This window comes from Sceloporus occidentalis, unplaced genomic scaffold, assembly GCF_023333645.1.
Source record: "Sceloporus occidentalis isolate IW3139 unplaced genomic scaffold, rSceOcc1.0.p SCAF_5, whole genome shotgun sequence".
Taxonomy (NCBI): Eukaryota; Metazoa; Chordata; class Lepidosauria; order Squamata; family Phrynosomatidae; genus Sceloporus; species Sceloporus occidentalis.
This window is the reverse complement of record NW_028316985.1, coordinates 61562293-61586564: the sequence shown is the minus strand read 5'-3', so window position 1 is coordinate 61586564 and position 24272 is coordinate 61562293. Positions and strand designations below refer to the sequence as shown.

The following is a 24272-nucleotide window of genomic DNA, read 5'->3' as shown; positions in this document are numbered from 1 at the left end:
AAAAAGATTGCCTACCCCTGATCTATACTGTATTTTAATATTTATTTTAGTTACATTTATGAGCTACAGATGAATTTCTGAGTGGAAAAATGGCAGTAAAGAAGTAACAAGTACTCATCCATCCATCCATGAATGAGAACATGATGAGAATAAAGAGCCTGTACAGACAGGCCAAAATAAAGCTGCTTCAGGTCACTTTGGAGGTATGCTATTTAAATGATGTGTGCGTCCTAAGAGGCCAGAAGTCATGACAAAGCCATGCTCCAGTCTTAAGGACTGGAGTGCAGTTTTGGCACAACTCTGGCCTCTTGATGTGTGTGTCATTTAAACAGCATGCCCCCAAAGTGACCCAAAGCAGTTTTATTTTGGCCTGTTTGTACGGGCCCAAAGTCACTGAAAAAGTAACAATGAAACATATATCTACGGGGGGGGAAAAAGCACCAGTCAATAAAGAACTGGAAATTTGGAAAAACACTGATGAAAATGTTACAATTTGGATTAGCAGCAATTGTTTGAATTTACAAAATAACCTGTTCAAACTACACTAAGATGAAATGTGTGTGCAAAAATAGAAATTCCTTGAATGGAAATACTCTTGACAGTGCCTACGGTAAAGGAAAAGCACAGCAATTTAGACGATATATTGAATGAAGCAAATCAAATCAAAGGAAGTAATTTGATGTAAGAACAAGGGGTGGGTAACTTATGTCTATCCCGTAATACATTGGGATTTAAAAAGACTGTAAAATGTTTTACGATACCAGCAGTCTTAAAAGCGTGGTTTTTTTTTAATAACGTGGGATGGAAGTAAAGTCAAGATTTGAGAGCCATTTTCAAAGATGTGAAGGGCTGTCAAGTGGATGACAGCCTGCAACTGTATTGCAGAAACAATCCCATTTGACAGCACTTCAACTGCCATGGTTCAATGCTGTGGAGTTGTGGGATTTGTAGTTTATTGTGGCAGCAGAGCTCTCTGAGAAGGCTAAATGTCTCACAAACTACAGTTCCCAGAATTCCATAGAACTGAGCCGTGACAGTTAAAGGGATGTCAAATTGCATTAATTCCACAGCATGGATGAGCCAGAGTGAGCTTGTTTTGGGCTGCTCTAGAAAGCAAGACAAAATAATGGATTCAAATTACAAGAAAGCGGTTCTGACATATCCTTATGGTAAGAGCCACTTAACAGTAAAATGAACTCCCTCTGAAGGTGAGGTACTCTCCTTTACAGCAGACTTTTAAAGCCACTTTTGGAAACCCACTTTTCAGTGGTACTTTAGAGATAAATTTAGGAATAAGATTAGGTGGCCTCTGGGATCCCTTCCATTCTATGATTCAAAAGTGTCCTTTCATACTATACAATTATAGAACCATGATTCCACTTTGCCATTGTGACATCTCATGAAATGGATTTTCCATTTGGGGTGGTTATTTACCATTCAGTTCTAGTGTCACATCTAACTACAAACCCCAGAATTCCATAAAATCTTGTCATGGTTATTTTAAGTGGAACCATGGTGCTATAATTTCATAGTGTGACAGGGCCCTAAGACTTCAGTGTGCAAAAATAAAAGCTATTAAGATATATGTTATACAGAAAAATACAAACCATATAACTAAAAATTTGCATTTCACCTTTCAACAGAAGTTACCACAAGTAAACAATGACACCAAACTACAAATGCAATGTTAAATTAACAGGATTAATCTATTAGGAGAGGGAGTAATTAAGAGCACAGAAGAATAAAACAGCTTTGCCTGCCAATTTGGGAATAATGTAGCCAGGCATATCTCAACAGGAAAGCTGTTGTATAGTCTTCTAGATACTGAGAACATGTCCCCTCATGCCCACTTACCATGGCTGTGAAGTAGAACTGACTTTTCAGGGAGACTTGCATAAAGGGCTATGATTCCCAAGGACCCAAGCTATCTAAGTCAAAACCAGAACCTTCAATGGAGCTTAGAAACAAATTGGTAATCAGTGTAATTAGTAATGACGGTGTCATACCTTTGGATGTCAAGCCCCCAGCCAAACCCATGGCAGCTACATCTTGGATTGACTGAAGCTTCACAGATAGCAAGCTAGTTTTAGGAGAACAATGGCATGAATGACTGAAGAGATGTCTTGTATATCCAGGTAAGGGTACATAGCTTGCTGGCCGTGCGGAGTTGGTGAAAGGCATTCCTGATCTCTGCACCTACCAGAGTGTCCAGAGAAAGTATCAGATCCAGGAATATCCAGAAGTTCTGAAAGTCCCGTTTTAAAGGCTGCGTCCACTTATAAAGCACAGACTAAACATGTAAGTGACAGTATAGCAAGGGGAAGCAGAAGACATGAACACTATGAGAGAAGAAGTGGATGAATCCTATAAACCAGCAATTTTAGAAGTAGTTATTTTCATAATGGGAAAAAGAAGCAGGAACACAGAGAACATAGGCAAAAGGAAGGAAGGAAGGAAGGAAGGAAGGAAGGAAGGAAGGAAGGAAGGAAGGAAGGGACTCTACCAAGTATTTCTGATTTGAACATCAAGCATGAGTTACAGCCCAAAGCAGAGCAGCAAGATTACACGAAGAAATAAAACATAAATGAAGACATTTTGTTTTTCTAAACTGGAAGATTTTAAAAAGTGCAAATATCATCACTCGAACAGCAAAGACAGATAACCGTAAACATTGTGCAATAAACTGAGGCAGATAAGGTTGCTTATATCCAGATAACAGTCCTATGAAGACAGGGTAAATGCAAACAGAAAAGCAGAGCATGCCCATCCAGTGTCCAAGAAGAAACAAGAACCAAAATCTAGAAGAAAGCAGTGTGACAGTTTATTGAGTATTGCTGGAGCACACACAGACTCCAAAACACACAATCATTTTTTATATAGGCAATTCGATACATGTGTCAATATTGCTCAGCCAAACATGTTACGTGGGACAAGAGTGGGAATTATTACATAACATGCTTTCACAATGGAAAGAGCACTGGCCTTTTAAGCAAAGTGTCTGGAGACTTTCCCCCAAAATCTCTCAACTGTATTGCTGCCACAGCATTTCCTAAGGAATATTAATGGGTCTAATAATAAACTTGCTTTTGAATCTGTTGAAGCCAGTCTCAAAATTCCACCAGAATAGGGCATATATGGTTTAAAACAAAGGAAATAGTGTATTATACATTAATTTGTATTCTAAAGAACAGTGTATGACAGTTTTTTTTATATTACAGGTGCTCTGTTTAATTCAGTTTTAAGAAGGTATGTGCTGAATATATAAAAAAGGATTGGCGCAATTTCAACAGCAAGAATTTTCATACTTTTTTTGTAAACTTCATATTTTTCAATATGAATGTTTGTTTTTATATATCTAACTGAATAACTTTTTTTAGGCACCAACGTATTTTATCAAAATTATTATTTGGCAGTGGAAACTCTATAGATCATTGCACAATCTCAGGCAGAGTAGTCAATACATTACCTTGTACTTTAAAGTACCATATAAAGCTTGACGCAATATTCCAATGAAGAAAGTGATGAATACTAGACAAAGCAGTAGCTTAAACATTGTATTGCTATGTATAAATTATAAACTACTCTTAGAGAGCCTCAGATTCCACCAACTATTGCTAACACCCTGCTGCTCTTATATGTAGACATAACTGGAGTTCCTACCTGAATGAGTACATTTTTGGACAACACTGAAGAAGTATGCACTACATCCTTCTGCAAGGCCTCCCTCTTCACCCCGGTAGACAAGAACGATTGTGGGACAACAGGGGACATCGTCATCTCCCCAGTAACTGACTGGGGGATGGGAGAAACGATACCCAACCTCATTTTAGCTTATTTAGAAGTACAGAGGGAGGATGAAACAGCCTTACAGTGAGGAGAGAAGCTGCTCCTTCTCCCTTCCGTATTCAAAAACAGTTGGAATGAGCTTGGCCATCAATGGCTGCAGAGTGAGACAGCTGCACCCAATGGCCTCCTAGTTGTTACTCCATGTTGGCAGAAATAGCTGGGCAGAGGCAGCAAGCTCTACTGCCTCCCATTAAATGCTAGTGGAGGCTTATGATATAGAATCTTGACCCAGTTCCACACTCATGCAAATCTGTCACCTGGAAAACCGTATATCTAAAGCAGCACAAGGACAAAGTGGGAAAAGGTAAAGGGCTCTACATCTTGCTTTTAAATGCCCTTTGATATCCACACCAGTAAAAAAAACCTGTCTTGTCATAGTTTTGGATTACTAACCAAATATGAAAGATCTCAGCCAGTGGGTTGCACATTTTCAGCAGGGATATTGCAAAACTTCAGTCTAATTTGTAAAACAAACTTGGATGTGCTTGTTCAGTGCTGGCTCCAGATTTTGGGGAGCCTTTGGTTAAGATGTTCTAAGTGGGTCCATTTGCTCCCCACTAAAGTTGCTACTTGCTCTCCCTTTTCAAAGCCAATCTACACAAATGTCTGGAAGAGTCCAAAGCCAGAGGGGGACCCTATTCCATCTCATCAGTTGTCACTGTTCACATGCATAGAAAAGGCTGAACAGGGACAAAATGTAAGGAGCAGAAGGAATGGCCAGAATGCTTTGGGAGTCAGGTATGGTCCTTCTCTTGGGGTGTGAACCTCAGCAAGTACCCAGTAACATCCAGAAGCTTATAAGTACACACACTTTCAAAAGCTAGGTCATTTTCTTTATACCCCGATCTTCCTCAGCTTGTATTTTAACATGAGCCAAAAAAACCTTCCCCTCTTTTTGTAGACAAAAAAGACACAGGACATAAAACAAATTCAGCATGAGGAGGAAAATGGCTGAGACAAGACTATGTTAAAGCTCCACTTAAACCCCACTGAAATCAATGAGACAAGTTAGTCATACCTCAGTTGCCAGTGAAATCAACTACCTAAGTGCAAATACTTAGTTTAGATCCATATAACACTGTTATATTTCTGGAGTAAGGAGTTTTCATTTAAGCTTCTAATAGGGTTATAATCTACTAAAAAATAAAAGTGCATTTTACAAAGAATATGAAGATCTCTGGTCTGAACTAAGAGACCAGGTACTGAGAATAACATTCTGTTTAATCTGAAAAAAATACACAAAACAGCAAAAACACACTAAAGAAGCATCCTTCTGAATTCTTCCAGAAATAAAGAATATCTGGTAAACGACAACTGACAAACAGAACAAAGATCAAAAAAGAAAATAGAAAACCTTTGAATTTTTTTTGACCCAGTACATGTTAAAAAGACACAGACTCCCTCCAGCTTAATCAAAAAAAATTTATTAGAAAATATTCTGAACTACATAAAACTCTTTAGAATATTGTTTCAGTAGACTTTATTCCAGCCTTATGCTACAGACACTACAGCCCGGAGTTAGATTAGCCACTGTTCTCCTGATTATTATTATTTTGTATTTTTAAAATTATGACATATTAAGCCACATGCACACAGAAAGACTGGAAAGAGTGCCAAGTGCACCAATGTTCCAACCCTAAAATACAATTTAAAGAACTTCCCAATTCATGAAATTTTCTCACAGAGATTTAGATCAGTTGGGTTTGCCTCTGTATTACTGAAACTGATGGAAAGTGACACCACAAGATCACCCAGATTTCAGTCAATTGCCACAGGAATACAGAACTCGCTCTTACAGATTCTATGCATTTTTGCTCCAGAAGTTCTACTGAAATAATTCAATGGGACTTACCACCATGTAAGTCTACATAGGATTGCAACACATGCTTCCTCATGTAATTTTTTTTTACATAGATTCTCATAGAAAGATGCTTCTCAACAGCAGGGACCTCCACAGCAAAAAAGACTGGCATTCCACTTATTGTACACAAATGTCAAGCAGAGCTGCATGTCTCCAATAAGCAACCAACCTCAGTATTGAGAGCACCAACATTCTGGTCAGAGCTATACTTGCAGGTTCTAATCCCACAATGGTTTTAACGTAAAACCAAATAGCACCCACCTGCACACACAGTGCCTACCAACAGGACCTAAGTGAACCTCGTGTGATCAGGATGCTGAAGACAATGCTCACTCTTTCAAGGGTGCTTGAACTCACTCTTTCAAGGGTGCTATATGTTGGGTTGAAAACCAAGACTGACTACTTAGTCAATATCCTTCATTAGCACTGGAAAGACAATGACAATTAGCTGTAAAATTCTACCATTTCAACACTTATAGAGCATGGGAACAAAAATAGTAAGCACATTTTCTTTGTACATAGAAGGAATATATTAATCCTTCATGCCACAGGATTATTCAGGGGAAAAGCACTCCTGAGAGAAATATTATGGTGAAGACTCATTTATGGTTCAGTGCAGAAAACATCCTGCATTTCCATTTTCAGCACTAACTATTACAACTTGGTGCAGATTTACATTATCTATACTTAAAATCTGGCTTAAAACTAATCGTAATTCATGTTCAAACTGGTAAATGAATAATGGCCATCACTAGCAAGTGAAAAAGAGGAAGATTCTCAAATGTGAGAGTTGATGAAGGTGGAGAAAAGCAGATGAGCTAGAGAAGCAGATCAGGTAATGGTTTATCTGCACCAAGCCACTTTACACAAAGAGCTATCTCATCTGCTACAAATCCGACTTCAACAACTGAGGGAATGCATTACATATAAATACACATGGTGCAATTAAACAAAACTGGCAAATGTAATTTACTACAGTTTATTTTCAAGAAGTGCCAAAATAGGTTGAAAGATCATTTGAATACCCACTTGTCTAACACAAACTCTCTTCAGAAGTCTAAAACATAGTGTTTTATTGGGAAAAAAATCAGCATCCACACTAAAATGACTCTGCAAGATAAATATTATCTTTAGTTACGCACAAAACATAGCCAAACAATTTACTGCCTACAAAATAATTAAGTGAATTAACCATTTTTTTAGTATTGTGTTCCATATTATTTTCATTTATCCTTAGCTTTGGGCCTTTGTGGATCCTGCCACCATAGAGAGCAATCCAGAACACCTGGATATGATCTGTTTAACATCTAGCTAAATTGTGTAAAATACATGATATGCATCCTAGTTGCTGCAATTAAACACTGAGAGAATTAAATGCACTGTAATAGCACAGTGTTTCAAAGGAATCTAAAGCAAGGCCCCTTTATTTCTTCTTTAATTTTAATAGAAGGAGCTAGTGGTAAATTTTTCATGCCCTGGTAAAATCAGTACAAGTCCAATCAAGATAACGCAAGTACAACTTCAGTATGCTGAATGACTTGCTATCACTAGCTTCACTGTTATCCATGGTATAATACTTCCGCTATATAATACTTCCAATTAACTCAAATATAAGATTTTGGATAAGACATGGCCTCATGTATAATTCTAGTTTTAGGTTATAATGGAATGCTGCCTTCTTCATGTTACAGAAAATTCTGTTTTTACATGCCAAATACAGACAACTGCTTACACTGGACTAAGACTTAGAATGTTGCATTACAGGTAATATTACAAAGGCTATTGCCTACAGAGACGTTCCTTTATATCGAGGGGGGAAATTTGCTCAATGTGTCATAAGATAAAGAACAAAGGCATACTGTACTGAACAACACCAGACAGAAGTTAGGCAATTAATGCCCCAACAGAAAAACCAAGCACAGAACAGCTTTCAAATTCCAAACGTCAGTTTCCTAAACTCAGTTGAGAGTTAAGCACTTGTTTTGGTTGCCTGCACCATGTCTTTTAAAATTAAACTGAGTTTATGAAGTCAAAACAAGAACTCAAAAGCCACAAAACAAAACAAAACAAAACAAAACAAAAAAAACACAGCAGCAGCAGCATAGCCTTTATTTGGTTTTCCAATAGAAAAACTATGCTCATGAATCCATGTAACAAAATTTGTGAATGTAGAATTTTGTTGTTGTTGTTCAAAGAGTTCTTCTGTTCAGACAGTGTGCTTTAATACACACACTGAGCCTGTAAATTGAGGCAAAATGCTTAATTTTGCTAAGATTGAAATGGGTGGAGGGCAGAAGAGCCAGCAAGACAAAAGAAAAATCTCCCTGACTGATTTACACATACTGTACATCTCTGTGCAAATCACTGTAATCTGACTAACATCTGTGTCTATACACTACTGTCTGAATCAAAATGCTGTACATGTGGCATTCAACATAATTGTATATTACTAATGAGGGGCACTCTCCTTTGTTCCATTTAGTTTCTCTTTACATATCCTTTTGCAAAAGGACAAAGACGTTGCATTAATCTATATTTATTTATAACAAAACATTATATACTATATTGAAAAATAATTTTATCAAAATCAGATTTCAACCACTATTTTTAAGTCCATGTCAAAATTGCACTTTGCAGACATCTTGATGGCATTTTTCAGTCTACGCTTATTTCCTTTCCACAGAAACAGCCTCTTCTGGATTTTTCTTCCGTGAATGTTTGTATTTGTCCACATAAGCTTTTACCAAATTTGCCACTTTCGCAGAATTCACTTCCCCACTCTTGCTATGACAAACCTAAATGAAAATGTCAAAGGATAACCATGAAGTATTATTTAAACACATAATACATAAGCTAACCCACTTATTATCACATTTAAAAATATAAAATTATTTGTGCTCAACTTGATCGCAAGAAAAGATCACCATAGAAGAGGCATAATGAAAAATAATTTTTCCCACACTACTTTTGGAGATGACTCCCAGAATCCCCCGAGCCAATACAATCAAGCTCAGCATTATGGAGAAGAGAAAAACTACTGCTGCCACAACAGGGGACAAGCTTCAAGGGGAAAATTGCAGACCTAACAGCACTATGTTAGTTAAGAATTCTGTAAGTAGCTGAAATAGAAATAGCTGCATCTTTCATGTCCCAAAAGAATCTCCTGTGCTTACACAATTCCAAAACTGGCACCTTGTCATCACCTCATTACATTGTTTTCAACAAAGTGTAATGTTCAGAGAATACAGAGCTACATTCTGAGATTAACAGAATGTTACTTACTTTGTCTACTGCTTTTCTCACAATCTCTTTATATTCTTCTTTAGTAATGTCTTTATTTTGATAGAATGGCTTAATAGCCAGTTTCACTTCCTGTGCAGCTTTTTCCTGAATTAATAATTTCTAGACAAAATAAAAGTGCATGTTATTAAGGAAAAGGGCACACATTTAACATAACATTAAAACCTTTTGTTAGGGATTATCTGATAAGAGACTTGAAGAAAAAAGTGCAGATTATTTAAAGCAAGTCTGCAGTCAGTCACATGGTTGTGACTGCCTCCAAGCAACTAAGAATGTTTACAGCACTTTTTGGTCCTCCTTTCACTATCACAGGTATGTTCCTGGTGCAAAAACATGGAGACTTCTTGAGGAATCTATTGTCCTCTGACTACAAAGAGGCCTGTGGCCTCACAGGAATGAAGACATATTGGATTGCAAAAGAAGAGACCTTCTTCATCTCCCCCCACTTTAGGGATAGATATTTTTATTAGACTTGAAGGTTATATTACATTAACATCCTAAATCTAGACAAGCTCCCACACTAAAGTGAGGAAGGCAATTGTTTTGCATTTCTTTTCTACGGGGAGCTACAGCTGGAGGGGAAAATCTGTGAAAATTATCCGTCTCTCCCCCAGTTTCCTATTAGTGTAATGTGGCAGCACACTTTTCTTGAGCAGAAAAGGGTTTACTGAAATCTTAGGATCCAAGAAAGAGGAGTCCTTGTTCATATGCAAATGAACTTTAAATTTCAAGGACTTTGCCTAATTGTCCCATGGTCAAAAGAGGTGGGTCCAGTCTGCTAAAGATACCCTCTCCAAACCATCTTAACTGAGGACAGAAACAACAAAATGAAGGCATCTTACTAACATCTCTAATTTTTTTTTCTGTTTCATACATAACATATTGCCTGATGAAGAAACTAGTGGAGCTTCCTTGCAACAAGTATATTGTGCATTTCAGTTGGCCAATAAAGGTATCACTGTTTGGTGGATTTTTGTTTGAATTCACTAAATGACTAACACAGCTACCCCTGTGTCATTTCAGGTATGAACAGGATTTACTTAGCTCATGGATTTATATACAAGGTATGTATAAAATTATATCAATTGTTCATAACAGGTTAAAAATTTGTTCATGTCAACACAATAGTTTCTCCTACACGCTCTGAGTTCTTAGAAGTCTTGATGATGATATTATAGGAAAGACAACATTCCATCCATGCTTAGGGCAAATAATTATTTATCTCTCATTTTAGCATTGCAGAGTATGCATATTGCTCTGAACTTTGAACTTGCCTGGTCTTTCTTCGAGCTATCTGCGCTGGCTTCCACTGTTACACTTACTTTGCTTTCAGCCAATTTTATAGCAGCATTAGAAGTTTTGATGTTACTTGACGATGTTGCATTACCAGAACTTGGACCCTGAACTGGTTCCATACTTCCCAGAGTTGCTGCTGGAGCAGGCAAGAGTGTCGCACTCATATTGTTGGCAACATGGGAAGTACTGGGAATAGCCTGTTTCAAAAAGTTACCAGAAATTAGTATGCTACCATTTACATGCAATACTGTCCAAAATGCATAAAGCATTTAGATATGTAAATTAAGAACTAGTTAAAGTGTGGCAAGAATTCTTATAAAGCTATCCTGCAGGTTGGGATGGGGACACAGCCGGGGAATAGGTGCTAACATGTCAGCAGGATTTCTCTGAGGTTCTCAGCAGGACTAAAGATAGCAGTGAATCCATCCTACACATCAGAATTTGACCTATTTCCCTCTTTCCTTACTTCACCCATCCTAGCACCACATCAATTTGCCTGTGAGAACATGGAGACTCAGGAGTTTTAACAGATGTAATGAAGTTACAAGTAGTCTGTCAAAGCTACAAAAGACATTTGCATTATGACAGCTTGTATGGGACTTTCTGACTGTTCATGGTATCTTCAGTCATGGTATTCACCTGGACTAATTGTCTGGGATGGGACCTGGAAGCAGTTTTATAGTGACTCCAGTCCTCCTTTAAAAAGATGACTTCAGAAAGTGCTGCTATGAGGGTTCAGTTAGCAGAATCTACGCTGTTGGGTACCTCTTACTCTCTATGCTATTTAGCATATACACGGAAAACTACTGGAAGTGGTGGGTAGAATATGGGAATTCAATGCCATCAGCATTGTGTCAGTGGATAAGAATGCATTAGCACAACCAAGGCCAGTACAACATTTACAGCTGTCTCTCAGTGGATGTGTCATCGTCGCTTGAAGCTCAACATGTCCAAGACAGAGCTTCTTGTCTTTCCACATAAGTCCTCCCTTCAATACTCCTTTTCTATTTCTGTTGACAACACCTCTATTCAACCGGTCCAGGAATCCCAAAATCTTGGTTTCACTTTTGACTCCTCTATGTCTTTTATCCCCCATATCCAGACCACAGCCAAAGCCTGTAGATTCTTTCTTTACAACATTGCCAAAATCCGTCCATTTCTCTCGACCTCCACTGCCAAGACTCTGGTCCACACTCTGGTGATCTCCCGACTAGATTACAGCAACCTCCTTCTGACAGGGCTTCCTCTCTCTCAACTTCATCCTTTAATTTCCTTTCAGCATTCAGCGGCACACATTACATCCGCTCGCCGCTTTGACCATGTTTCTCCTTTATTATCATCCCTTCATTGGCTCCCCTTTCCCTTCCGTATTCAGTATAAGCTTCTGTTGTTGACCTTTAAAGCCCTGCACGGCCTGGCCCCTCTTTATTTATCTGAACTTCTTTCTCCGTTCATTCCCACTCGTACCCTCCATTCTAGTAGTCAAGGTCTGCTGTCCCAGCCTAGGATCTCCACTGCCCCATCCCGGATTCGTCCCTTCTCACTTGCTGCCCCTCACTCCTGGAACCTTCTTCCCCCACGAACATGCGTCATCACTCCTTTGACCACTTTTAAATCTGAGATGAAGGCTATCCTGTTTAGGGAAGTGTTTCCAGGCACTGTGTGATTATCTATCTGATATTTGATTGGATAGATGATGTTGATGTTTTTAATTGTTGCCTGCTTATTTTAACCAATTCTATTTTATATTATTACCTACTGTTTTATACGTATCTTGTAGATTGTATGCCATTGGCAGGTTTCATTTTTATTGATTTCATCATTTGTATGTACAGCGCTGTGTACATTTACAGCGCTATAAAAATAAACAACAACAACAACAACAACAACAACAATAATTGTCTAAGTTGAACTGGCCATGGTGGCCATTACATCCCATACAAACTGAAGTAATACACAGTACACAAATCAGCTTTTGAAAAACATTCAGATACTTTAGCTGGCCTAGAATGCTGCAGCTAGACTATTGATTGGGTTCTGTTACAAGCAGCAAGCGACTTTGTTCCAACACTTTTACAATCTACCAAGCTGTTTTCAGAGACAATTCAAAGTGGTGGATGCCAAGCTATACAGTCCTATATGACTGGAGACCCAGCTACTTAAAAGACTCCATTCTCCCATACAAGCCAGTCTGCATTTTAAGATCTTCTCTGTTCTATCATCATCAAAGGTAAATTTGGTGTGACCATAAGAGGATCTTTTTAGCAACCATTTTCAGGCTCTGGAACTCCCTGTCACAATATTTATTGAGACAAATCCCTGACAGTTAAGTGGGTTTGATGCTCAAAGGATTTTCAACTGGATGAGTGTTATTTCATTTTACTACTCTGTTTATTTAGTTATTAAATTTCTATCCTATCATTCCATTTAAAACCATTCAGATCAGATCAGATCATTAAGAACAAATTATACAATAAAAACCAATTTGATTTGATTTTTAGTTAAGATTCTACCTGTATTTTTTATCAGTGTTAGCCACCTGATATGCCAGTTTTGCTGGAAAGGCATGATCAAGGATTAGCAACTTCTCTTTGTAGCTTGTAACAGATGGGAAATCCTCCAATCTAGTATTAAAAATGGTTCAGGCAGCTCTTGTAAAAGACATTAGTCAGCCTGATATTATGCACGTCAAGCAAATGAGATAAGAGAAGCCTTCTGAGCCAGGTTTCTTCAGTAGCAGTGACTGGAACCCCTTGCTAAGGTTCACATTAGGCACCACTACTGAGGAATCAAATGGAAAAATAAGAAGAGGCTTCTAACTGGTAAAAGAACACATGTCACAAGCAGATAATGCAATAGCATAGAATAGAGATTCCTAGAGAGAACATATTAATCAAAACTGCAATAGTCAAATACACAAAAGTCAAAGCTACAAATGTGGAAGGCCAACTATATAATAAGCTGTAGGGCAATTGCAGCAGTCCTCTACAGAGAAGCCTAACATAACTCTTTTCAAAGTCAGGCTTTTGAAATGAAAACAGTTGTGGGAGCCTGAGTGAGCTTCTGACTGGCTGGGACAAATTCTTCCCTCCAAGACTTGTACTGAAAGATTATGCAACAGGCCACTCTGTAGCTGCTGTTTTCTTGGAACCATATGTCTTTTGCCTAAGTCTCAATATACAATCATTAAATTAGAGGGATCCAGAGGTATACAAGGCAAAGAAAATGGTAACTGTAACCAGGTAAACCATATGATTTAAAAAATATATATTCTGTGAACACTCACAGCACACTCCACAATCTGTGAACCTCAAGCACTCAAGCAATAGCGCCAGATCCAGTCCTATTTTTTTCTATTACACTTTTCTATTACACTTCTGCTGGTCTATGGTTCCAGATTTGCCATTGTGCAAGATGAGTGCTGCAGTTATGGATAACACCACACCTCAAGCAGATATATTAATTTATAGCACATTTCACATTCACTTGGAAAATATGACAAATTGATTATCACATACCCACAAAGAAAATTTATCAAAATTCAACTGTTCTGGCCCTTGTGGTGTCTTCCAACTCTATGTTTCTTTTATAAGGAAAGTAGAATTAAGAAACCAGGAAAGGTAGAATCAAGTTACTGGACATATCAATGAAGGTTATCACTGTCATATGAGGACCCTCAAAATGATGTATCTGGGGCCTACAGGATTATACTGCAGGCAGAATCTTGGGACTAGAGCCGATATAGATCACTGGTCTTCTACATCAATATAAGAGTTCTAAATAAATTTAAATAGTTTAATCAAAAAACTGTCAAAACAATTTCCAGTCAAATTCATAATCTTAAAAATAAAGTTATCTAAACCTTCTTTTAAAACAAAGCTTCAACACTACATTTTTAATTGAAAGATATACCTGTAACTGCTTTCCATCTGGTTGGGAAGTAACATAATTAATCTGCTGGGATGGTGGAGGAGGAGGAGGTGGTGGTGGTGGTCCCTGAGACACATTAGCTGAAGCTGCTACTTGGACAAGAGGCACTCCTGTATGAAGATGCATGGGGACCGGTGGAGGAAGAGTAAACGGATTGTGCTGAATGTTCATAATGGGAGCAGGAACACTCATTGGATATGGGAAGATATTCATTGGTTGATGTTGTGTATTCACTGGTGTCATTACATTCATTTGAGGTTGCAGCACATTTATTGATAGTTGAGAATTCTCGTTTTGTTGGCTACCTTGGTCTTTGAAATTTGGATCTATCAAGATGGAAAAACACAGTTAAAAATGTGGTTTTATGATCATGGTGTCTCCCCTGCCAGGTAAGTATTTTTTTTTTAAATCCAAACCTCCCAATAGTATTAAAATTAACACGTAATTATAAAAAGATGCAGTGCTACAACAGCAGCAGCAGCTGGTTTTTTCAGCTGGGTTGATTTTAAAAAGTTGTGTAAGAGATGATACCACAAGGAAAGCATCGATTGGTTGGCAAAACGATTTGCTTAATACAACCTTTCAATATTTACAGCAGAACACACTTTACAGCCCATTAACCAATTGAAAGAACAGCAGCCCAAAAGGAAGCACACAGATGAATTCTGTTTTTCAACCATGGCCTTCACTCCAACTGGCTGCTGATATCTATTATTCTTGGTTAAATTATGGAAGATGGCTGAGTCTAAAGGTTTCATTCTGTCCAAGAAAGAGTGATTCAATGCATGGAAGAGCCAGTGATCCAAGGGAAACTCTTGCTAATGGAATGGAGCGAGGCAATGTCCTAATCCCTCTCTAACAAAGGTCCTCATGCCGGACCATGTGCTCTGCTTTAAAAAGCAGACTGTGAGGAACAGAAGAGTTCGACACTAGTAAGACAATTAAAAACTCATAATTACTCCCACTTTCTAAACATTCCTATTCAAAAAGAGGAAGAACCAGCAAAGAATACAAAACTGGTTAGCAGTAAACTGATATATTAGTTCAGCATTCCGTTCCCAAATCATGATAGATCTACTCTCTGAAATTAGATGTTTTCTGACTTCTAATCACAAAACTATACCCCAATCATACTCTCAGCCTAGTATTTTTCTTATATGGAAAACTTTGATCAGTGTTGCAATTTTTGTAGCAGACATGTCTTTTTCATGTGAATTGCTACTACAGTTACAGAAAGACCCTTGCTTTGCTTCAAGCAAATAAAAAATCTGTTGGAATCAGCTTTGTCTGGTTAGGGATTCATAGAAATCCATTACACACTGTGGTATAAACAATGAAGCCATCCACTGTATACCGTACATAATCATCTATAAGTCCAAAAATGCATGCCCCAAAATTGACCACAAAATCCCAGGTAAACGTATTTATGGGTCACTATGGAAATGTGGTAGCAACTCTTTCAACTTTCCCCATGCAGTGCGGAAAAGAGTTTAGCAAGAAAGAGGCAACCAGAAGGAGTCCTGGGTGATTGATATTGCTATTATTTAAGAGTAACCCTCCCGCCCCTGCGTCTGGCTGAAATGAAAGCTGAAATGATAGAGAAAAGCCTCAATGAGAGTCATTTTTGCTGTACACACATATGCACACACTGAAAGAGCCTCCAAGTTTTACCCTCGACCTATACACTGGTCATGACAAAATTCATAATTTTGACCCCAAAACCTAACCTCAACTTATACATGGGGTGAACTTATAGATGAGTATATATGGTAGTTTACACTGTTATTTTTTTTACTTAAAGAAGGTCTATGCATGTGTGCCCTGAAACTTTAAGAACACATACCATATTTTCCGGGGCATATAAGACGACCCCCAACTTTTGAAAGAAAATTATAGGCTTTAGCCAATACTCACCGTATAAGGCTACCCCTCCCAGGCCTCCGGAGGCCCCTCAGAAGCCGGCGCGAGGCTGCAGGCTTCTCAGGCCTCTGGGGGCCTGAGAGGCCGGCAGCCCCGAGAGCACGTGTGCCGGCTTCTCAGGGGCCTCCGAAGGCCCCTCAGAAGCCGGCACAGGGCTGCAGGCTTCTCAGGCCTCCGGGGGCCTGAGAGGCCGGCAGCCCCGAGAGCGCGTGCGCCGGCTTCTCAGGGGCCTCCGAAGTCCCCTCAGAAGCCGGCGCAGGGCTGCAGGCTTCTCAGGCCTCCGGGGGCTTGAGAGGCCGGCAGCCCCGAGAGCGCGTGCGCCGGCTTCTCAGGGGCCTCCGAAGTCCCCTCAGAAGCCGGCGCAGGGCTGCAGGCTTCTCAGGCCTCCGGGGGCTTGAGAGGCCGGCAGCCCCGAGAGCGCGCGCGTCGGCTTCTCAGGGGCCTCCGAAGGCCCCTCAGAAGCCGGCGCAGGGCTGCAGGCTTCTCAGGCCTCCGGGGGCCTGAGAGGCCGGCAGCCCCGAGAGCGCGCGCGCCGGCTTCTCAGGGGCCTCCGAAGGCCCCTCAGAAGCCGGCGCGAGGCTGCAGGCTTCTCAGGCCTCCGGAGACCTGAGAAGTTGGCGGCTGAGTGCGCGCACCCGGCGTATAAGATGGTCCCCGACTTTTGACCCAATTTTCAAGGGTCAAAAAGTCATCTTATACGCCGGAAAATACGGTACATTCAGATTTTGGTCAACACAGAATGTGAAGCAATAAACATACAGAAGAAAACAGTCATTTTAATGGGTGTGAATTTAACAAATTATTCTGATTGGAGCTTTGGGCAGAATGTCAATTAACCAGATATCTGGTTTAAATTAAAATAGATGTTAAAAAAACTGTAATTTCTGCTCACTTAAACCCAAGTGTGTGTGTGTGTGTGTGCGCGCGGGGGGGGGGAGGGGGGAAATACCTTGCTCAGAAGTTACTTCTTCTTTTGTCCAGGCAGACTGTGGGCTTGAAGAATTTCTTCCTCTTTTTGAATAATAATTCTGTACATCTGCTGGTAAAGTCTTTCTTACAGCCCAGCTTGATGCAGATGTCCATCCAGACCTATCAGCTGGTGTATCAAAGGAGAAATCCTGTTCTGGCTTTCGTTTATATGGTTGATGCTCTGTAAATCTTGAACTTTCATGTCCAGCATTATCTGAATTCCCTGAGTGGGGCTTCCTGCTTTGCCAGCGATTTTCAGCCTGTTCTCCACACATAAAGCCACCTCTGCCACGGCCGCCCCTTCCACGGCCACCCCTGCCACGATTTGAATTCCAACCTGATCCAAAGTTTCTATTCCATGGAGGCCCTGAATTATTGTGTCTGTTTTCTTCCCATGGTTGGCTTTTAAATGTTTCTCTATCTCTGTTCCTTGTTTCTGGAACTGAATTTATCCTTTCCATTACCCAATCTGGATAATCTTTTCTATACTGTTCAGAACTCTGCTTATCAGCATCTTTGCTTGCATTGTCCCTCTCTCTTTTCATACTTTCAGTATGTTTCTCCTGTTCATTTCTTTTATATCTATCATTTCCTCTGGGATCTCTCCAGCTATCATTGGTCCACCGTTCCTTCCATCTGGGAGGTGAATAGCTATTCCTCTCATTTCTAGGGAATGAAGGACCTTTGCTTCTTGTCCGGGAACGAGATCGAGAACGAGATCGAGATCTTGAACGTGACTGTGACCATCTCCTTCTACTTCTCTCTCTTTCATGATCTCTTCTAAGCCCATCTTTATCACTCTCTCTGTCCCTACTTTGTGATCTACATTTGTGCCTTGGAGAAGATTCCTTGGCTTGTACCCAGGACCTCCTCCCTTCTCTCCGTGGATCCCTTTGTGGAGAACAAGGTGGAGACTTCCTCTCTTCTCTCAGAGAATTTCTTTTTGGAGAACTGGGTGGTGATCTCCTCCCTTCTATCAGATCTCTTTTTGGTGAAGTGGATGGAGATACTCCTTCTGAAAGATCTCTTTTTGGAGAACCAGGTGAAGATCTCATCTCATCTATCAGAGGATCTTTTCTTGGAGATTGTGATAGAGACTGTTGCCCTTCTTTGCAAGTATCTCTTTTGGGAGACCGAGACATTCTGCTTTCAGACACAATTTCCCTTTTGGGAGATGGAGACTGAGATCTTTTCCCCTCCCTTTTGGAGGGAGACCAAGTTGTTGATGGAGAGTGAAATCTTGACCTTCTAACTCGAAGCTTTTTATCTTTTTTAATTTCTATGGAGCTTTCTGTTTCTTCTTTCTTGTCAGAAGGACTTGAAAATGATGTAGACAGTTCAGCGTCATGTATCACAGAATTTGTCTCTTGCTTTAGACTCTCAATCATTAATGGCTGGTCTATCTGAGAGTCAGTCTGATCACTGCTGAACGAGTCACACTCCATAGCTACTATCTCAGTATTATCTTCACTAAAATGTTTTATTTCTTGAGTACATATATTGGACAAAGCATTGGGTCTAGATTCTTCACTAATCTTTTCTACAGGTATCTCAAGTTGCTCCTCTGAAGAAATATTTAATAATACATCAGTTCCCTCAGGAGTTTTATGGTCTAAAGCTCTAATTGCTTCTTCTTCACTTTTAGCATCTTCTTCTTCTAATGACACTGGAAGTTTCTTTAATTCATTTGCAGAGTTATCTAATGGTTCCTCAACTATCACCTCAAATTCTTTTCCTTCTGGCAATTTATTAAAAGAATGAACAGATAGTGGCCTCTCTGGGATTTCACTCACAGGTCTCACCAATGTATCTTCTGCTGCTAAAGGTTCTGTTTCCCTCAACAACTCATTTCTAGAACCAGTCATAAGCTCAGCAGCTACTGCTATGGATCCCAGTTCCTCTGGGAATTTATTTGCAGAACCTGACAATGATTTGTCTGTTACTACCACGTCTACAGCTTCCTCCACTAAGTCATTTCCAGGAGCAACCAACACATCACCTGGTTCTAAGACACATCCTGATTTGTTCAACAATTCACCCCCTGGACTATCCATAGGCTCTTCTGTTATTGAAGCAGGTTCCAGTTCGTTTGTAGACATTGCTTTTGTAGGACTGACTAGCACAGATTCTGATTTCTCCAACAATTCATCCCCTGGACTATCTAAAGGCTTTTCTGTTATTACCACAGGTTCCACTTCATTTGTAGGCAATTCATTTGTAGGACTATATAATTCTTTAGGCTGATGAGTAAGTGTTACAGTTTCATCACATAATTCTTCATCCGAAATACTTAGTAAAGGTTGGTCTATTTGATCAACACTACTCTTATAGAATGAAGTATCGTCATATAGAGTATCAGCCTTTGCTTCACATTTTTCACAATCTCCCTCTAGAGTAAGCAAAGGGGGATCTTGAGCACAAGAAGCAATGTCCTCCTCTAAGGTGAGCACAGGAGGATCTTGAGTACACGAGTCAGTGTCTATGATGTCCAAGATGTCATGTCCTTCACCAAGGTCTTTTTGGGGCTCCTCTTCACATTCTACACAGTTTTTGGAGTTTTCTAAGCCATTAGCAGACTGAGACTCCACATCACTTTCCTGACTAAAGCCAGAAGTGCTAGTTTTACTCTCTGGTAAACTGCCTTTATCTAGTAGCAGAGTTATCTTTGTCTCATCAGATTCTTCAACTTCTACTGCATCACTAGATGTTTTTCCATAGCGTCCAGAACTTCTGAGTTTCTTTTTAACAAAAGGTTCCTGCTGTTTTACTCCCCTTTTAGCCTTCCGTTTTGGAGGTAATTTCTCAGACTCTTCACCAGAAGCATTCACAAATGAGTCACCATCGCCACTGGCTTCACAGCCAGAATTGCCTGATTTTGGTGAACTCTGAGATTGATTCAAAGTTTCTGTTTTAATATTTCGAGCAGATCTTCTTCTAGGAGCAGTATCGGAAACCTTCCTCCTTGAGCCTCTTGTGCCAGCTGTACCAGAAGTTTGTTTTTTCTCTTCTCCTTCCCTGACGTATGTAACAACATGTCCCCTTTCTGATGATCCTAACATTAAACAACAAGAAGTAGTAATGTAGTGCAGTATGATAAACACAAATGCTAGTTTAGAACTGTTAATATATTCACTGATAGCAGATGCCTTCATTCTAAGACTCACTCTCAAATATAGCTATCAGCTAACATATTGATTACATTTATTTTGTCATGTACTCTTCACAAAAGTCATGCAGCCTAAGAATTGGGTGTTTTTCACTAAGTGCTACCTCTTGAGCCCCCTTCCCATGTGACTTGTGTGACTAACTGGGGGGGGCACAACCTATGAGCATCACTGCACGTCAGTGAATTGCCTGCAGTGACTGTGCAGATGTCTTATGTGTAAGCAACTGCTCCTAAATGATCACTATGGAGAGGTTATGCCAATGTGCTGACATCTGCAATAAGGCCTGGAACACACCCAGTGTTGGTGAATATCCATAGAAACGACTCAACTCACAATAACCACACAATGTCTCCTTCATATGATTTACAACGACTGAAAAGAAACACAGTAAATGATTCAAATTTCCCTGGTTTTCAGACAATGACTAGTACAGTGGAGAACCTCCAAGCTACGCTTATACCAAGCAGACATGGTAGTTTAAAACTGCTCCAGCCTAAGCCTATCTGCATGGGTATACTACACTCAATGTGTGATAGCTTAAACATCCTGTGCCAACATGAAACAGGAGCAGAAATTCACTTATCTTGGTCTTTCTCCAGAGATGGGCAACCTCAGAGAATTAGTGGACCAATTTCTGTCCCTGGGATCCTCTGGTAGACACATAAGACTGCCAAAAATGCCCAAAAATGAAAAACAGAAAACCAGAAAAACTGGAGGTGGACTGTAACTTAATTAAAAGGTGAACTGCTGCTACTGGAGTCTTCCAGGAGAGGCACTTCACCTACGTCTGTAAGAAAATGGCAGTCCAAAGGAGACAGGGGTTGGAGGGGGGAACAATCTTGCAGGTCCACATTTTGCCTATCCATTTCCTACCCCCAAGCCTGCACCTTCTACCTTACTTCTCATCAATTTCATCATGACAAAAATTCTTACCTAAACACTCTTCAGACATATTTCTCACTGAAGTATTTAACAGTGATGTCTAAGCTAAATCCTGTATTTGTCAAAAGGAAATAACCATAGCCTGAAAAATTTCTTCAATAATTCTGCAGTTTTTTACTGGAAAAAGAATAATATTTTATCATTAAACATTGCTTTATATGAACTATAAACAAAACTTACAAAAAAAATTTACCAAAGTTTTCCAAAGGCGTAGTACTTATTGAAAAGTCAGTTCCCATAATGACAGTGGAAATCAGAAGACAGGCTGCCATTTCTGCTTCACAGCATAAAGAAGGAATTCTGTAAAAATTAATCCACATAAAAATAAGAATTACGTAAACAATTACATACATTTTCTAAAAAGAAAAAATAGCATATAAGCACTACACAATGACACTCTATCCATTTAATAAAATTTAACGTAGAGCCTAAACTAGAGACAGGGATTGTTTTCTTGGATTTAGTGTTTGTTCTCCAAGCCAAATTATTCTCCTAATCCTGGTTCTAAAAAGCTCCTGAAGCAGAATAGGGGAATATTTTCATTACTGTACATGGGAAAAAGCACTTGCTTTTTACTCGCCATCCTTCCCTCCTGTAATCATGACTGAAATATTTTGTAAAGGTATCTTTATCACAGGCTCTTGCTAAAGAATATTCTTCAAACATTATGATAAACACATTTCAAATGTTCACATGCCTTTTCTTCCATCTGACAAAGAAGCTGTCTGGAAAATATTTGCCTTTGTTTTATCTTATGTTGCTAAGTTATCAAGGCTTGGAATTGTGGTTAACACTAACTATAATTACTTTTCAAACACTATCTCCAGAAACCATAATTTGATGTTGTGTTATCTGAAATTAACTACAGTTAGTATAACCAAAGTTTGTTACCCTAAACCCAAGGAACAAACACATTTCATTAAAAACAAAACCTTCCACACTCATCTTCCTAGCTGAGCAGGAGAAAGAAAGGAGACAAGAGAAACATACTATACAAGCCTTAGGTTTGCTGAGGCTTTTTCCTGCTTATTGGGCTTTAGTTTACTACAGAGGTGGGAACCTTCTATATGCTGGACTTCAACTCCCACTATTCATCACCACAGGTTACTTTGACTAACACTGATGGGAGCTGTTGGCCAGCAACATCTTACAAGGATCATATGACTCCTCTGATTTAGCAAGAAATGCAAACATGACCAATAAGTATGATACTATTTCACAGCAAAGTACATTCTAGCGTGTGCTTGTTTTGTACAGTCATATGTAAATAGCAAAGATTTTTTAGGAATCATAAAAGACTGTGGGAAAGATTAATTTAATATTCTTACACTTCTTGTTTTCACATATTGTGATTAGGTAGCACAGTTTATTTCATTTTAGAAGGCTCAGTAAGGTTGTTATTCAGTTGTTTTACCTTGCCAGTCTAGCTAGCATGGAACATGACAGCTCCAGCTCTCTTCTCTTGTGTCCAATAACTGTGTCAATTTTGCTGATCTCCACACTGAAATGTAATTTTAATATATTTAAAAATATACATTTGAAAATAATTTTAATAGCAATAGCAGCTTCATTTATATGCAGCTTCATACCTCGCTGAGCGGTCTCTAAGCAGTTTACAACTGTAAACTAATTGCCCCTATCAAGCTGGGTACTCATTTTAGCAACTTCGGAAGGAGGCAAGGCTGAGTCGACCCTGAGCCCCTTGCTGGGACTGAACTCACAACCTTGTGGTTTGTGAGTGAGTGGCTGAAGTACTGGCATTTAACTACTGCACCACCAGGGCTCTAATTTTAATGTACTTATTTCAACAGAACGCAAAAGTGCAATGGCACATAATTACAAGATGAAATAATAGTTAGCATTAACAGCATTTTAAATTACATTCTCAGTAATACACAATCAATCAATGCACAAGGTAAAAACACATATATATTGGTTTCATTAATATCTACTACTAAATGATAATTTAGTGTTCAAGAATGATGCACAAAAAGCCTTATGACCCACTTCCTGCTCTTTCACCACTAGTACCTGGGCTCCTAAAATGGGAGAAAGGCAGCCTAAAAATGAAATAAATAAATAAATCTTGAGTTTATGGGTATCATTTTTCTACAAATCTATTAGTTTAGGTGTGTCGTGCTTTCTTTTTAAGTCCACTGCATGTTTTAAGTGCCATGGGGGACTAATACTTGACTCATGAGAGCTTGGGCTGCTTCATTTTTTTCCTTTTTACAAAACACAAAGTGACTCTTGATCATCTATGGTTTGGGAAAACATGGCAAAAAGGTTTCCACAGCTCCTAGATGATACTGGGAGAAGGTATGTTTCAAATTTTTTCTTTGAGTTGTGTGGCGCAATGCAAGTTGTGCTCCTCCAAGGTCTAGCAAAATGCATGTACAAGCCCTCAGGTTAACCACCCCTTATTGAGATCATATATGCCTAACATATTTTCCTTTGCAGTGTAGCACAGTTTATTCATATTCAGGCAAACAGGCAATGTGCAGTTACACATAAGGTACCAATCTCTTTATTTAGCTACACCATACAAGAAGGAGGGAACCTGTAAGACTGAGGTTCCTTCTTGTAACACTACCAATAGCAAGTACATTTCTATACTGCTTGTCAGTGCACTTATGCACTCCCTAAGGTTTACAAGGTGTAAGCTCAAATGTCAATAAATTGCTAAATTATATCACCAGGAACAATAAGTAATAAGTATTTTCCAGCGTATAAGATGACTGGGTGTATAAGATGACCCCCAACTTTTCCCGTTAAAATACAGAGTTTGGGATATACTCGCCGTATAAGACTACCCCTCTTCCAACGCACACCAAATAAAAATTAAAAAAGATCAGATTTGATTTCAATATGGTAATTTTAATTTAAATGCTTTTGACATGCAGGTATTTAGCAGGAAAACTTGTTGTATATAAAGCCTGCTTGGATTGGTCAGCTCTCCCTGCCTGCCCAGCCTTCCCTGTCTCCAAGACTACCAGAGCGGTAGCGCAAACACAACTTTTTTTTCCATACCCCGGGTGTTC

At 39.3% G+C, this 24272-nt stretch overlaps 1 protein-coding gene across 3 annotated transcripts in view; it reads right to left on the bottom strand.

Annotated features, from left to right (window-relative positions):
* Positions 1 to 2799: 2799 nt before the first annotated feature.
* Positions 2800 to 24272, bottom strand: part of SCAF11 (SR-related CTD associated factor 11) — a 45535-nt gene continuing 24062 nt past the window's right edge. For 2 of the 3 annotated variants that reach the window (XM_089524247.1, XM_089524249.1), the window contains 7 exons: positions 22646 to 22732; positions 21425 to 21531; positions 17103 to 20174; positions 14216 to 14559; positions 10282 to 10500; positions 8990 to 9109; positions 2800 to 8502 (listed from right to left, as the gene is read on the bottom strand). In XM_089524247.1, coding sequence (XP_089380373.1) covers positions 8374 to 8502; positions 8990 to 9109; positions 10282 to 10500; positions 14216 to 14559; positions 17103 to 20174; positions 21425 to 21531; positions 22646 to 22732 — 4078 coding nt within the window. In that variant the 3' untranslated portion in view covers positions 2800 to 8373. The remainder of the gene's footprint in view (positions 8503 to 8989; positions 9110 to 10281; positions 10501 to 14215; positions 14560 to 17102; positions 20175 to 21424; positions 21532 to 22645; positions 22733 to 24272) is intronic. The other variant, XM_089524248.1, reaches the window with a different exon arrangement.